Consider the following 15,246-nt stretch of genomic DNA (forward strand, 5'->3'; position numbering starts at 1 on the left):
AAACACACTGCAAAGCTCCTTGTATTGCAAAAATAAAAGCGTCAAGCTAACTCAAGTGATTAATGTATCTGCTGGAGAGAGATGGGAGTTTTGTGCAGTGGCAGTTTTGACTCAAAGGTAGCGTAGATGGTTAATATGCCTGCTGCAAAGAATGTGTATCATGCAAAGAACAGTATTTTATGTGCATGCCACAGTGGGTTACTGCTTTGTCACAGAGATTCTTTTGTTACTATGCAGTTCATAATCGTAATCTAGCACAGTGAGCTGTGAACTGCCATTAAAGAGCTGCATGCAAACCGCATGGCACAAATTAGAAAGTTGTTTTTTTCCTAGTCTTTCATTTTCTTTATGCTGCTAAAAAAGGTTTGCTTGTGTAGAAATACATTCTTATTGCTAACGCAGTGCTTAATTTGTGCTTGTTGTTTCCAGTGCTGAGCACCAGCACTTATTTTTGAGGGCCGGGGCTTATTCTTCTGCCTCAAGCATTTGCTGTAAGCAAAATACACATATGGGAAAGACAGAAGAAGGGAAAAACGAAAAAGCGTCACAAAGGGAGAAAGTAAAAAGCTGCTAGAGTGAGCTGAATGGCAGGGAGTGGCTTTATATGGATTGAAGAGTCCCGAGCTAGCTTCAGGATTATGCTGCCTCAGTATTCCGTGTACCCACATTTAATTGCAGCAGCCACGTGTTTAGGAGGAGGGCTTTGGGCACCGGCACGTTTTTATTTAGAAATTAAGCACTGTGCTAACTTCATCGCTAATCACTGTACTGTGTTCTGAATCTTACGTTTGTGCTTCTCCGGACCAAGCACTCTTAGAAAATGCCTACCAGTGTGGATGACATGTGAATCCTACACCTTGTAGTCCCCTGTAAAGTGCCCTGACACCCTACAGTGGTGTGAGAGGTGCAATAAAACAAATGAAGTACATGTGACAGAGAGGCTAGGGAGAGATGAGAGGCCCTTATGGTTTACTTTCTTTCCCCTTCACTTATTTATGTGAAAAAGTTTTCTCAGATCTTGCATACCTAAGAAATAAAAACAGAAATCGCTCTGGAAATTTAGAATCTGACCTGAGGATTCACCTTTCTTAAATAAAACCAAACATTTAAAAGGTAGTTGCCGAGATGCAGCGCCAACCTTCCCAATAAAATGTTTCGATTTTTGCATATTTTTTCAATATAAAATAATTTTATCTTTAGTAATTTGAGTATTTGTTTGGTGTGTACTTGTTATATTTTTTGCGAATTACTGTTTTAATATTTGAAAATTAAATCGCACAAATTGCTGGGGGTCCCCGGCTTCCAGTAATGATTCATTGGGGGTCCTCAGGAGTCAAAAGGTTGTGAACCACTGCCTTAAAACATTAACTACTCTCAGCTGTAAAACAAAAGTTCTAGCCATGAGGGAGCTTAGAAAGACACTGAATGGTAGGAGGGGTTATTATTTTGGGGCCCCCACTAACCAAGTGTTGGGAATCAAAGATGATGTAGACAGAAAGAGCATGTTGCCATGAACATTTTGGTGGTGGTTCCTTTGTCCTACGACCACCACAGGCTGAGTTATGGGCAAAAATGTTTTGTAAAAGAACGATTGAAAAGCATTATGGGGCGAGCTGCCCAAGTGCAGAGAATATTGTTGTATCAGCTCTCCCGCTCTGTTGGGGAGCCCTTTGAGAATTTCATTTATTTAATATTTCTTTTTTTTTTTTACATAAAGCATTGATCAATTACTAGTGTTTTTGTGAAAGCGTGAAGGGAAGAGCCAAAAGAAATGACTCTGATTAGGTAACAATGTGAACAATGTGACCAGCGTTTCAATACTGCCGATGGAGTTCCCGCTGCTGCTCTTCACTGTTCGCGCCATGGAGCACAAAGGGGAGAGACAAAAGCAAAAATTGTTCACCCAATCTGAAGATTATTGGCAATAGTGAGATAATCCAGGTTACAGGGTCAGTATGCAAGGCGTTAACAAAACACCCCCAAGGCAGGACAAACATAAAGCATTTACCAATGGCATCAAGGGATTTTTGAAAGGCAAGCCCACAAACGAGTGAAAGTGATGGGCGTGGTTAAAAGCCCCCAGAATACTTACAATAGGTTGATTCCATTACATGCCTAGACACCCATCGTCACTTTTTAAAATATCTTTATCTAGATTTTCAGCCATCCAACATGATAGCAACATAATCAACAGTAAAAATATGCTCATGTTCATACAAGTAAACCATTCTCATCAGCATTGGATCAGAAGTGTGCATACATTTTGTATATACATGGAAAGTATAACCATGCTTCATGTCTACGCCACCTCAGCCTATGATTCCAATGTCTTCTTTTACTTTGTGTATCATGGGGCAGAAGCATGTTATTACCAGCTATAGATCATCTGGCATGTCGGGGAGCTGGTGTGCTTCTCTTATTATTAGACAGACCAGCAGAGTCCCCTCCTGCACTGACCCCGGTCACTCACCCTCCCATCCCCACCAGGAGTCCAATGTCTCAGGTCAGGCTCTAAGTGCACCACTTCGCTCCATGCTGTAATTGTACAGCAATATAGTTAAGTTACAGATCCAGTAGACCCAGTCCTTCTTGTGCTCTATCCTATTTCAAGGCCTCCATCCGCACCCTGTGTCTTTTCCCTGCCCCTTTACCCTGCCCATTGCAGTAGGACCAACAGGCCGTACATTTCTTGGAAAAAAGGCTTCAAGTCCTGCTACATGGTGTTTCGCAATAGGTATAAATAACGATGTACAACAACATTTTTGCTAGTGTCACTCTGCACACGATAGAGAGTTCCAAAACCTTATGGAGACTCTGAGACCCTCCCCAAGTTATGTGCATCGTGCTGGACCACTCGTATTCCCAAGTATCAGAACTTTGTCTGTTTCCATGGTAGTCCTAGGTTGGGCAGTTGTAATGCTGTGTCTTTCAGGCATACTAATGAACATAGCAGTGCCTTTTGTTTGTTAATGTATAACCCGAGATAGGTGCAAACTCCTCCATATACTGCATGAGAACAGGGACATACTGTCTGGGTTGAGCTAGGTACACAAAGGCATCATCTGGTTAAAGGGACAACACATGCATCACTTCAGCCCCCTGTATTCCTCATAGTTGCATTTCCTGCTACACTTTTATCGCTACTGGTTGTACTGACATTGCAAATAACAGAGGCAGTTGCGGGTACCTCTGTCTCGCCCCCCACTCCACTCTCCAGCTACTCAATGTTGTCCCACCTGATTGAATTCTGGCGATCAGATCATTAAAAAGGTGCTCTTCTCATTTCAAAAAATTCCCTCCGAATCCCATCACACAAAGGATCTCAAAGACATACTCCCAATCAAGGGAGTCAAACGCCTTTTCAACATCTAGCACCACCAGGGCGTAGGCCCCCATGCAGTCTTTCATTGAGGCCCTACATGTCTGAACCGTCTGATATTCATGAGCATGTTGCAGCCTGGAATGAAGATGCATTGGTCTTCGTGGATCAGGGCACCAGTACTAGGAAGCAATCTATTAGCTAATATGTTAATAAAAAAATCATATCTACATTTAATATAGACAGCAGTCGGTCTGAGCTGAGCTCTGTCGGGTTTATTTGAGGCTTGGGTGCCATCACAATGACAGCCCCTCTCATGGTGTCTACTAATATGTCTCTCTGCTTTGCCTCTAAGCATAAGAAGTGCATTTTAACTTCACAGAAAGCACAATACATGTTACTCTTGTAAGTGTAATGGTATTGGCCTTAGAGCCCGTTCACCAACCTACCTGCATCCAGCTGCTATTTATTCCACCATCATGAGAACCAGAATGTACAGGGTACTGGAATGTTACGGTGGTGGAGGAGTTCTGCAGTTAATGCAGAAAAGACCCACATAAGCGTGCAGACTGCATACAAATTATAGGAGCACATACAGTTCTGAATTGACGGCTTTTGAAGTAGCTCCAGTCTTCCCAAAAGATTACAGAGTTCCTAGCCTACACATTGCACATGAGAGACAGCCTATGTAGAGTGACAGATTCAACATAGTTCATTTTATTCTTTTGGTTTGGAGGCAATGCTGGGTTTCATTTTGATAAATTGTTGATATCCATCTATTCTAAGTCCTAACAGTATACATTGCATATTTACACTGTGTTTTTTAAAGTGTTTCAGCTCTTCAGAGATCTTCACTGTCCACAATCTGAGTGCGGGCTCTCGCATTGATGGGCCAGTACTCCAGGGTTTCTGTCCCACCATCCTGCAGCAGTTGGAGTCTCGGGCGTGCACAGCTGAGAACCTGGAGAATGAAGAAAATGAGAGGACAGAGGAAGGAAAGCCAACCTCAGCTGAGGGTGAGGTGATTTGGACAGCCTGGAAGCAGGATCTGTCCTCCGTGTGAGCGTACAGCCCTACCTCTTTAGGCACTGCAGGGCAAAATTCAGGAAGCTGCCTTTGCCCCATCCTTCCTTTTTGCTGTTTTGTGGCACAAGCAGATTGTTGATGATTTCCTAGTTATTACCAGCCTTTACAAAGTTTCGAAACTGCATTGTCACCCCCTCAAGTGTACCTTTGTGACGTGATAAATTGTCATTGTTCAACATTCTCTGTGTGAAAGCCAACTACATAAGCGGAGAGGAGGTGCTATGCCAAAAGACGTACTCTAAACAAATTGAGTCTTATACGAGACAGCGCCAATTACTTGACCCAGAGAACCGAGGCAGTATGGGCTGCTTTGCTGTCACTAGAAAGTGTTGATCGGTGTAATTCGCTGTTGTCCTTTGTAGCTCATATGATTGAATTCTACTGCTGTAACTTGAAGACCACCAGGCAATGGAGGTTTTTTAATAGGAGACTAAATTCCTCTGCTATTTCTGGGAAGTTTGTCCATTACTAGTTGGGCCAAATTTTAAGAGAGAAAGCACCGAACGTAGGAGCAGCAGAACTAAAGGATTTGCTTGAAGCTGTGGAGTTGGGGTGTTCTTGCTGGAGGCAGACCTGGAGGGAGACTTGAATCCGGAACACGCTCCACCGTGCCTTTTTCTGAGTTAACACACAGCAGCAGGTGCTGGCCAGTCTGTTTGCCTGCATGTGGCCGTAGTGGCTTCCCTGCCCCTGTACTCCCTGCACATGACCATGATGGCTTCTCCTGCATGTGGCAGTAGTGACTTCCGTTTCATGTACCTCTTCATGTCCAGCTATTGACTTTCATTGCCTGCAATCCCTTCAGTTTGTGTGGCAATGTAGTCTGTCTTTGCCTGCACCTTACTTGACAATAGTAAGAGCTTTTCCTGTATCCCAGCACGTAGAGGTAGTAGCATCCCTGTTTGTTTTACCTCTGAGCATGGCAGTAGTGGCTTTCCCTGTCTGGGCTGTTGCATGGAAATCGTATCCCTTGTTTCTATCCCTGCAGTTTGTAACAGTGACTTCCGCTGCTTGCAGACCCTGTGCTCAGAGGAAAGGTGTCTCTGTGGTCCATACCTCCTGCACAACAGAGTAGTGCATTTTCTCCTTTTTTTTTCTTTCTCCACGTGGCATTAGTTGAACAGTTGTCTCTGATGTGTATGTGAACATGATGTGTGCTTAGTTAGTGGTTTTCTGACCTGCTCCCATGGAGCTCACATGCGTTGGTGTTTTCTCTATATACTCTGGTGGTGTTTACCCTGCGTGTGATTGTTGCATTTTTGTTCTGCGTGTGGTGATATCATTTTGAGTATAGTGCCAGCTGCTGCACTTACCCTTTATGCAGTATTGAAGCTTTGTTCCTTTATAAGAACAGTCCAGCTGGGAGTGACTGAAACCCTACTGCCACCAAGTACCGCGTCCAGAAAGAGTTTGGACTCCTCAGCTGGAAAGCTGTTGCACCCCTTATCAGTTAGTTAAAGGCTTCTTTTTGAAGAGTCCAAAACTAGTAGAGGATTAGAGCCCACGTAAATGATTCTACAGAGGAAAGAAAATCTTGAAACAGGTTTCTCAATGATTGGGCGAAAATGTAAGCAATATGATAATTGGAAAAGAGACTTGCGAAAGAACTTGATGATGTGCCGAATGTTCAGTCTTTATTCATAGGTTCATAGAAAACAGGCTGTTGTTATTGACCCACATTCGGCAATTTTTCTAATGTATCTATGAACCAATGAATGGCAGTGCTTTGCTCTACATTCGACAATCCTCTTCGAATGTATCTATGAACCTATGAATAAAGACTTATATATACACTTTTCTGGCAGCTAAAAGATCAGTATCGATGATGACGCTTGGTACAGTTGATGGCATAAAATCTGAAATTGAAGAAATTATTATGATCAATCCTATCCTGCGTCAAAAGAAACTAGATTTATTACGGCTAAACAGTCCTCCAGTTATTTTTTCTGGTAACTACATGAAGTCCCTGTTCAACAAAGCAAGTCATTATGAGGACAAACCAATGGATAAAATGCAGACCGGATGCTTAAGTTAAAGAATCTGAGAAGTATAAGTATAACCCAACATTATGAAAAAAATGTAGAGTTGCCAATTAAGAACTGCGAAACAAAGGTTCATCAAAAAAATTCTGGATGAGACTCTGTTTAAGCGGGTGTTGGTTCTGTTAGTGGAATAATCTTACTCTTTAAGCCAGCGTACAGCAGGGCAGTAGATACCAACTGAAGTGTTCCACATAGAATCCCAAGTAAAGATCTCATTTACACTGAAGGGTTTATTGAGGGTAAGATACAGATAAAAGGCCACTGGGGAACCCTTGATTGCTTATAGCTGATTTGTGGCTTCTGCTGGTGGGGTCAGTCTCTCCTTCTTTACAACAAAGGTCTAATTTGCTGTAAAGTTACTGCCAAAGGTGAAAACACATCAAACTCTGTTCCAGTTCCATGATCAACAATGACCAATTTGCAGGGCTGTCCCAACAGGACTTATTACTCTCTGTGATAATCCGCATGGTACTTGTCAAAGAGACATGAAGACCAAACAATTGAAATGTGGAAAACTGTATTGAGGAAAGCAAGAGCAGTGTGGGGTTTTGTAGCTCCGATTGTTCAACGACCGCAGAGAAGCACAAACCTATCATTGTCCAGACCTGACATCAGTAAGCTGTCACAGTTCTGTAACTCCCAGCCCGTTCTGGAGACAGGATACGACACTGAAAGATATGTCTAGACGAATAAGGCATTAGTGGCTCAGCCTTTGTACCGGAGTAATTTCTCGACTAAAGCCAAAATTGTAGAACAGTCGATTTGCCAGTAGAGGAAGACAGATTTCACTCGCACTGGTGTTTGCAGTTTTTCTGCATTCAACCCAAGTGTGCTGGCATTTAATGCTTTGTGCGTGGCGTTTTGCCTCGCTATATTGGAGGAGGCATTTTCCATGCTTGCATTGAGATTCTGTGTGTGATTGAGTTTCCTCTGCATGTAGTGGAGGTTTACACTGTGTGTGATGGTGGCATTTTGCCTGTGGGTGGTGGTAGCACATATTTCCTGTCTCTGTTTGTGGCATTTCATCGTTAGGACTCACTTTGGCATTATTTTTGCAAAATGATTTTTGTTGTCAATTTAGTTGGGCTTTATTGCACCCCCGTCCGTTGTTGTAAATGCTGTGTTTCTGTCTTGAAGTCACCGCAGTCCCAGCTTCTGATGCTTACATGCAATCCTAACCCCTCTTTCATCTGTGACTCCTGTACATGATCAATGTCTGCTACTTTGTGCCCGCCTGTGCTGCTTCTGCTGCTCTGTGGTCCCCCGGGTAGTGTTGTAACCCCCTATCTCTTCTTATTCCACAGTGTGGGGGTTTGGGTTTCTCACTGTGACTGTGGTAAACCTGGCCTCGCTCCTGGGAGTCTTCGTCGTGCCATGCACCAAGAAGTCCTTTTTCCGGTGGATTCTCCTATATTTCATCGCATTGTCCATCGGCACACTCTTCTCTACTGCGCTTTTCCAGCTCCTCCCTGAGGTGCAGTAGATGGGAAGAGATTGGATATTTTATGTGGTGTGGGCCCTTTGAAACCTGTCGAAGCTCTTTAGTGTAGGAGGAGGGGAGGCAGGGAGGAACCTGAGTCTCTCAGCTGTGTAACCTCAGTGATACCCTCTAGCATGTCATGTTGCAGGAGCCATGTTGCCCTGGGTCTGTGCCCTAACGTACCTAGTATAGGACTGCTTCACCTAAGGGAATCCCAGCAGCTACCCGGTTATGTAGGACGGTAGTGTTGCACCTCTGCCAATGACCTACTCTAAGTCATCACGAACATCTGTCCTTACCTTCAGGGAATGCAGAGACTCCAGAGTATTGGAGGTAATGGAATGTTACCACCCTGAGTATTCGTCTCATCCCATTCCATACTTTCTGGGCCTCTGCATCCCCAAAAGAAGAAGACTATGATGCCCTGCTTCTGATCACTGTACCACTTTGCATTGTACTTTGGGAGTGTGTGGGCTTAGTGTAAGTGGTAAAGGCAGGGGTGTGGTGTGTAGGCACAGTTATCTCCTCGCTGATAGCCACCTGTATCCGTCACTGTGGTTCTTCATTTGGGGATGCAGAGACTTTGTACGTGTGGAAATGGGTTTGGTTGCCCGTCTGTTGATTTCCTTACACAAGCCCTTTCTCACTCATTCCCACCTTCAGCTCCTTTCTTATTGGATTATAAAGAATGTTATCTGGGTCTCATGGTTTTCTCTAAATCTCAGTAATTGTCTCTTAATCTGGGAAGTCTGTAGCTAGAGGAGTATTCCATAAACATTGTTTATTAAAAAAAAAAACTTTGTTTTCGTTGTTCTCCTCTTGCCCTTCTTCTATGCATGCCCTTTTCCTCTTTACCTAATGGAAAGTCTGATTTAAATTTGTACTTTTCTTAAATTCCAGAAATGTATGATTTGTTATTGCTTTCTCATATTGTAATTTTAGTGTTCTAATTGTCATTTACTATGGTTTTAATAATCTTGATGGGTATCAAATGTTATTTATCAAAGGAACTCGCACCTGCTTCTTGATCTCCAAGGCTCCTTATTCACTTAATGAGCCCCCTTCCTCATCCACTGGATCCGAGATAGCACCTAGACCCTATTTTAATGGCCTATTATGAGACCACATCTTGAGTTTGCCCTTGACATCACTTTGAGTGTGCGAAGGCAATAAAAAGCATTTTTCAAAACAGACAGTGAACACAAACGCCTTCCCTGATTGTGTACTCGCAGCAGTCGTGGCTGTTTCATTCAATAAGAGACACCACCTGCACAAAGATACCCGAGTGCAAGAATGTTTATCAGTAGATGCTACTACAGGCAGATAATGAAATATTGTGCTGTAATCTAATCCTTGACTGATAGAGGTGCCTGGAGACTTTATATAGTCACCAGGCCCACCAAAAAGAAGCCGCTATTCTGCCACGGACTGGCTGCGTTAGTCTGATCACCAAAACGGGGTCTTCTAGAGTAAGTTGCAATGAGTAAGAGCCAAGAAGGGCAAATTGCAAGACCATAAGCTGAACCCCATGGTAAACTATGACCTACCCACAGGAATGCTACACTTTGATCTCCCCGACATTGTACGTAAGAGCTAAATTGCAGGTAGACTCTTGAACAGTTAACCTACTGTCATTATTTAAAGGACTCTCTCACTCGTATGAGTGTGCACCTCTAATGCCACACAGGTACCCCGTGGAAGGGAGCGTCCTTCCAGAACATCTACACTGTCTGGAAATGGAACCAGGCAACGTCTGGTAAAGGTGGAGAAAGAATAAATACAAAGGTATGATACTCAAAGGGGTTGTTATGGGTGAACCCTCTCGCGCCCACCGGATACCTCAGAATATAGGGCTTCTGTTCTAGCTCCCATCAACCCCTTTTAGTCCTGGCTTTCTGTCCCTCCCTGCGTTCCTGGAAAGCTGTGGGTCAGTTAGCAGGCCTTACCCTCCTCGTGTAAGTAGTCGGAGCCTTGAGGCTGGAGCAGGTGCCTTCATACAGGAATTCAATGAACTGTAAGTGCGGCACAGTCCTGGAACCATACGCTTCTCCAAAGATTAATTCCCCTTCCCCTACTCACATTGTGAATCTGTGGGTGCTGCCCTTTCCAGTAGCCTAAGAGCTGGAGCAGCTGCCCATTACCTTTTGCCTCAAACCTAAGCCTTTAGTTCCGGGACTGTTCTGCGTATCATCTTTATGTCTTTATCTACAATGCAAGTATTGCAAAATCACTAATCAGATGTCTCCCTTTCTCTCTTTCTGGTGTTGGAATCTCTGCTTTCCCCTGGAATTCTGGATACTTTATCTCTGGAATCTGCCTACTTCACCTGGATCTGTTAATCTTGCCCTATGGGCTCCTCTTGGTGGGACTGTGAAGGGTGGGTGCGGGGTTCTGTACGCAGTTTGGGGTTACGGCTTCCTCTGTGTGACCCTTATTTCTCTCTGCTCACTGGTTGGAGCCAGTGTCGTCCCCTTCATGAAGAAAAGGTTTTACAAGCGGCTGCTGCTCTACTTCATAGCCCTGGCGATCGGCACCCTCTACTCCAATGCCCTCTTTCAGCTGATCCCAGAGGTAGGCACATCCCCGTCTCCCTCACCTGTGAATTCCAGGATTAACGCAGAGAGTAGGGGATAGTGTGATGATTGAGGCAGGGACAGTCCCTAAAGTGGGGATGCTTGCAGGTGGGGCACCCCATTGTGGCTTGATGCATGTATTGATTTGTTGAAAGGAATGGATAGGTAGTTACAGTGCACTAGAGTAATGCACTTATTGGACTGTGTATATTGCTGCTCCTTGCCCTTGGCTTAATGTACCACCTGCCCTACAAACCAGATCTTTCAGGGGAGTTTGGGAGAGAGCAGGATGTGGATCATTAAAAGTAGGAGTTTTGATTCCTTAGGGACAGAGTGGAACTGCAATAAGGCTTCTATGTTTGGATGAAGTGTATCTGGAAGGCATAGATAAAAGGGGTGGTTTTTATGGGTTATTGGGTCTGGATGGGGTGCCCCTTAGTATGTATGGAAGTTTTAGGACACAACAGGGGGCAGTGTAGAATGGTCGTTTGGGGTGGAAGTGAAATCTTTGCACTCTGATGGGGTGTGGGTTTAAAAGCAAAAGATGTTCTTACAGATTTTACTATTGCTACTCCACAGGCATTTGGATTTAACCCATTAGAGGACTATTATGTGTCCAAGTCTGCAGTGGTCTTTGGAGGCTTCTACCTTTTTTTCTTCACTGAGAAAGTTCTAAAGATGATTCTGAAGCAGAAGGATGAGGTAAGGTTTAGCTTTGAGAAGAAGGGCCTTCCCTTTCACCTTTTTTCAGGACACATCGCCTAACCTTCCATGCCTCTTCTCAAACTGTTTTTGCACACTCTCTTCAGTCTCTGCATCTTTCTGCCACAGTCTTTCTTCCAGCTTCCCTTACTACCTAACCATCCCCATACTTCAAATGCCTCACAGAGAGGACTCTCTAGCTGTTACTCTGTATTTTTCTCTAAAGATTTCTTTTAACTGTAGTTCCTCCCTAGAGGCCTCAGTGATGCAGGGGAACCTTATCCAGCTACAGTCCAGATGTCTTGAGCAACTGCATGATAGAGTGCTTAATTACACACTGGGAAAACTCAAACAATGTTGACTTCTCCGTCTGTATGTACCCACTGCCCTAGATGTGTTTTAGCAAACACGTGGCGCTCTCTAAAAATTCAATAAATAGGGGTTAGTTATATGACATTCTGCTGCCTTCAAGTTGCTCTGAAAAGGATTGCTCCTGTATTAATATTGCCACTAGTAGCTGGAAATATCCACAAAACAATGGATCAGCCGCTGGAGCATCCATACAAATTATTAGTTCTAAGCATCTACCATATTGGTAGGCAATACCGATATGCCATACATGTATAAAATGATTCGAGTGGATGAGCAGAGCCCTGTAATCCTAAGAACCCACGCCTGCCTCAGACGCCGTTTTGAAGTGTCTTGGTTGGAGTGGTATGTTTAGCTAGAAACAGGCAGAGTAGTCCCAAATCAATAACTTGTTTATATTACCTGCTTATCAAATTTTGTAGCTGCTCTTACCATCTCTTATTCCTCCGTACTGGTTTGAAGATGCGCCGATTCTCGTAAATAGGCGCGTTCAAGCTATTCCGGGATCACCTGCTCAGTAAACCACTCCCAAAGCGCAAACCTTTTAGCTTGACAGTGCAGCCACCCTCCTACTTTCTTTTCATTAACATCTGGTACTGGACCCTTTTTTTCTATTTGTGCCTTTTATTACATAATTATGGGTTTTAGAGAAGGTTGCAGAGAGGCTCCATAGATGGAAAAGAGATTTACTCTGCTGAGCATAGGATCTCCTGGCTACGTAATATATGGCTCTTCCCTAAGATTAGGACTGCAGCAGCAAACTTGGCCCTTTCGCTGTCCATTATTGCAGCCTGTTGCCATATGATGGCCACCCACCTCTTTTAGCTCTGAGGTCAAGCAGGTGTGCTAGAGTATGACCATTTACACTGGGATGTATAAACCTAACCAAAAGAGGAGTTTCATTGGAAAGAAACGCATAAAGGAGGCCGCATTTTCTTGGTTTGTCAAATCTTTGCAGATAATCAGCAATTTCTGTCATCCAAATACATCTCTGGAAAAAAAAATTCACAGCCTTTCAAGGCTGACATCAACCCTTCCTCCCAACGAAGAACATTTCAACTTCTCTCTGTTTCAGCCTCACCAAGAACACTCATTCATTATGTTCGCCAGTCCTTCTCAAAAGCTTCTATCCACATTTAATTAATGTCTCCTCCTTGATTCTAGTTTAATTTAATCCGCCCCTTTCATCCCATCACAACTAACTCTCTTGTGAGACATGAACTAGAGTCTGTGTCTTCCTGTTCCTTTAACCTTGATCTTTGACCTGCATGACAATTTACAGATAAGCTTTCTAGTTGTAATTTCCTCTGGTGAACCCCTCGTCTGTTATCTGCAGCATATTCGGAACTTAAGCCCCTGTGTTGCATCCTCAGGTGTCTGTAGTTTGCAGCCCAGCACCACTAGCTTCATTTTCTTTCCTTTTCACTATATTTTAATGTAGTCATCTCTAGGTATGTGATGCTTTCCTTTGTCTTGCCGCCTAAGAACTGCTATGTTCTTCTGAAAAATCTTCTCTCTGTGATCCATGTAACTTTCCAATAACCTTTTCCTTTGCTTGTAGCACAATCACGGGCACAGCCACTACACACCTGAGGGCCCTGCTTCCAAGAAAGACCAGGAGGAAGGAGTGACAGAGAAGTTGCAGAATGGAGACATGGATCACATGATTCTGGCGCTGCATGCCAGTGAATCCGAGATGAAGAGTCCAGTAGGTGATGGGAAGGTCATCGTAGGATCCCTTTCAGTACAGGTGAGCCAGAGTGCGACAAGACGATTCCAGTTCTTTGAGGAGTGGCTGCAGTGTTGCTAGCAAATGTACTTTTAGACCCCTCAATTGTGAAAAGGGTTGGTAGAAAGAGTACTAAGAAGACACCAAGGTTTACGCTTAGGGTTGTTATGTAATTTGACATGGATTTTTTTTTTTTTTCCATTGTCTGTTGAAAGTTTGTCTCCCTGGCTCCCTGTGATGATCTTTTACCAATCCTTTCCACACTGATGTGTTCTGTTTCCTGTAAGGTCTATTTTTGCTGCCTGCAGTGTCTGTGCGACTCCTCTCATCGGGGTACCATGTGTCATTTTTACTCTAAGAATGCCCTGTCTTATCACTGCCTTTCTGGTTTCTCAATGCACCATCCGTGCCACCTTTGATTAACCTATGCAATCTCTTCTGTGTCTTTATGCAGTCCTTGCCATTTTTTAAAGTAGTATACCATCAATGCCTTCTGCGGTGTGTATGCTCCTCCCCTGTCCCCTCTGCCCATGTTCTATTCTAAATCTCATTGATGTCCATCTGCTATCCTTACCATGTGTGGCGCCTGTGCTGTGTTCTTCTTTGTGCTGGCCAGGTGTGGATGTCATTGGTGCCTGTTTATCATATGACTGTTTCTGGTTTTCCTTGTAGGATCTGCCGGGCTCTCAGGGTGCCTGCTACTGGCTAAAAGGTATACGCTACTCTGACATCGCCACTTTGGCTTGGATGATTACTCTCAGTGATGGACTTCACAACTTCATCGATGGCCTTGCAATTGGGGCCTCCTTCACTGTTTCTGTCTTCCAGGGCATCAGCACGTCTGTTGCCATCCTGTGTGAAGAGTTTCCTCATGAGCTGGGTATGATTTTTTTTTTTTCCCGGGATCTAAAAAGGTTTTGCAAATGATTTGCAGACAGGTGGAATAGAGTGCACCTATAGCACGTGGAAGGGGAAAGATAAAATGTATAGACTGTATGATTGAAGTGAGGCGATATGTGAATGGCATGAGAATGAGGGGATATGAGCAAGCCTGAGGTCAGGAAGGAAGAAATGCAACATGTATGACGTTAGGGGGTGTACTGTACATATGAGGTAAGACAGAAGGTGTGCTGCTTTTATGAAGTGAGAAGGAAGATTTTCTACATGTATCCATTAAGAATGGCATACAGCATTTGGGAGGTGTGCTTTATGTAGAGGGCATAATATATGTATTAGGCAGGGGGTGCAGCATATATGAGGTTCGGCTGCATGTGTTGAATATTCAGCAAATGTTCCGACTGAGGTGAGGAGGGTGTTCTTGCCAGTAAGCGGGGAGGAGTAGGTGCCGTGCCTATGTATATATGATGAAGATGGTGATCAGTATAAATTAAGGATAGTGTTCTACACCGATGGCTAATAGTTACTACACCTATTCAATGTACTCTACCTTTTTGCCTGGTCTCTAGATACTGATAACGGGTGTTAATAGTGAAGTGAAGGCATACAACATCTATGAGAATGAATGTATGATGGAACAACGAATGCTGGAACCACTCATGCCTGAACAACACGGTTGGAACAACGACTGCGTTGTTACCACAAATGCCTAAACCCTTCCCCGACCTCCCCTACCTGCCCTAAAAACAACAGATTTCCCCCCTCCACCCCACCCCTAAAAACAAAACTATCCCGATCCCCCTCACCACTAAAAACCACTCTACCCCATCCCCAAAAACAAAACTACCCCAATACCCCCAAAAACCAGACTGCCCTGATCCCCCACCCCCAAAAACCAAACTAACCGATCCCCGGACCCCCAAAAACCAAACTACCCTGCCCCACCCCCAAAAACAAAAGTACCCTGACCCCCCACCCCAAAAACAAAACTGCCCGATCCTCCCACCCCTAAAAACCAGAGCTACTCCGATACCCCTGCCCCCCCCAAA

At 44.1% G+C, this 15,246-nt stretch overlaps 1 protein-coding gene across 5 annotated transcripts in view; it reads left to right on the top strand.

The window, feature by feature from the left end:
- SLC39A14 (solute carrier family 39 member 14) overlaps positions 1-15,246 on the top strand; it is a 138,790-nt gene that overhangs the window by 88,445 nt on the left and 35,099 nt on the right. For 4 of the 5 annotated variants that reach the window (XM_069214028.1, XM_069214025.1, XM_069214027.1 and 1 more), the window contains 5 exons: positions 4,149-4,335; positions 10,329-10,498; positions 11,080-11,202; positions 13,133-13,321; positions 13,973-14,180. In XM_069214028.1, coding sequence (XP_069070129.1) covers positions 4,149-4,335; positions 10,329-10,498; positions 11,080-11,202; positions 13,133-13,321; positions 13,973-14,180 — 877 coding nt within the window. Of the gene's footprint in view, positions 1-4,148; positions 4,336-7,751; positions 7,922-10,328; positions 10,499-11,079; positions 11,203-13,132; positions 13,322-13,972; positions 14,181-15,246 lie in introns of all 5 variants that reach the window. The other variant, XM_069214026.1, reaches the window with a different exon arrangement.

This window comes from Pleurodeles waltl, chromosome 11 (genome assembly GCF_031143425.1).
Source record: "Pleurodeles waltl isolate 20211129_DDA chromosome 11, aPleWal1.hap1.20221129, whole genome shotgun sequence".
In the NCBI taxonomy this organism is placed as follows: Eukaryota; Metazoa; Chordata; class Amphibia; order Caudata; family Salamandridae; genus Pleurodeles; species Pleurodeles waltl.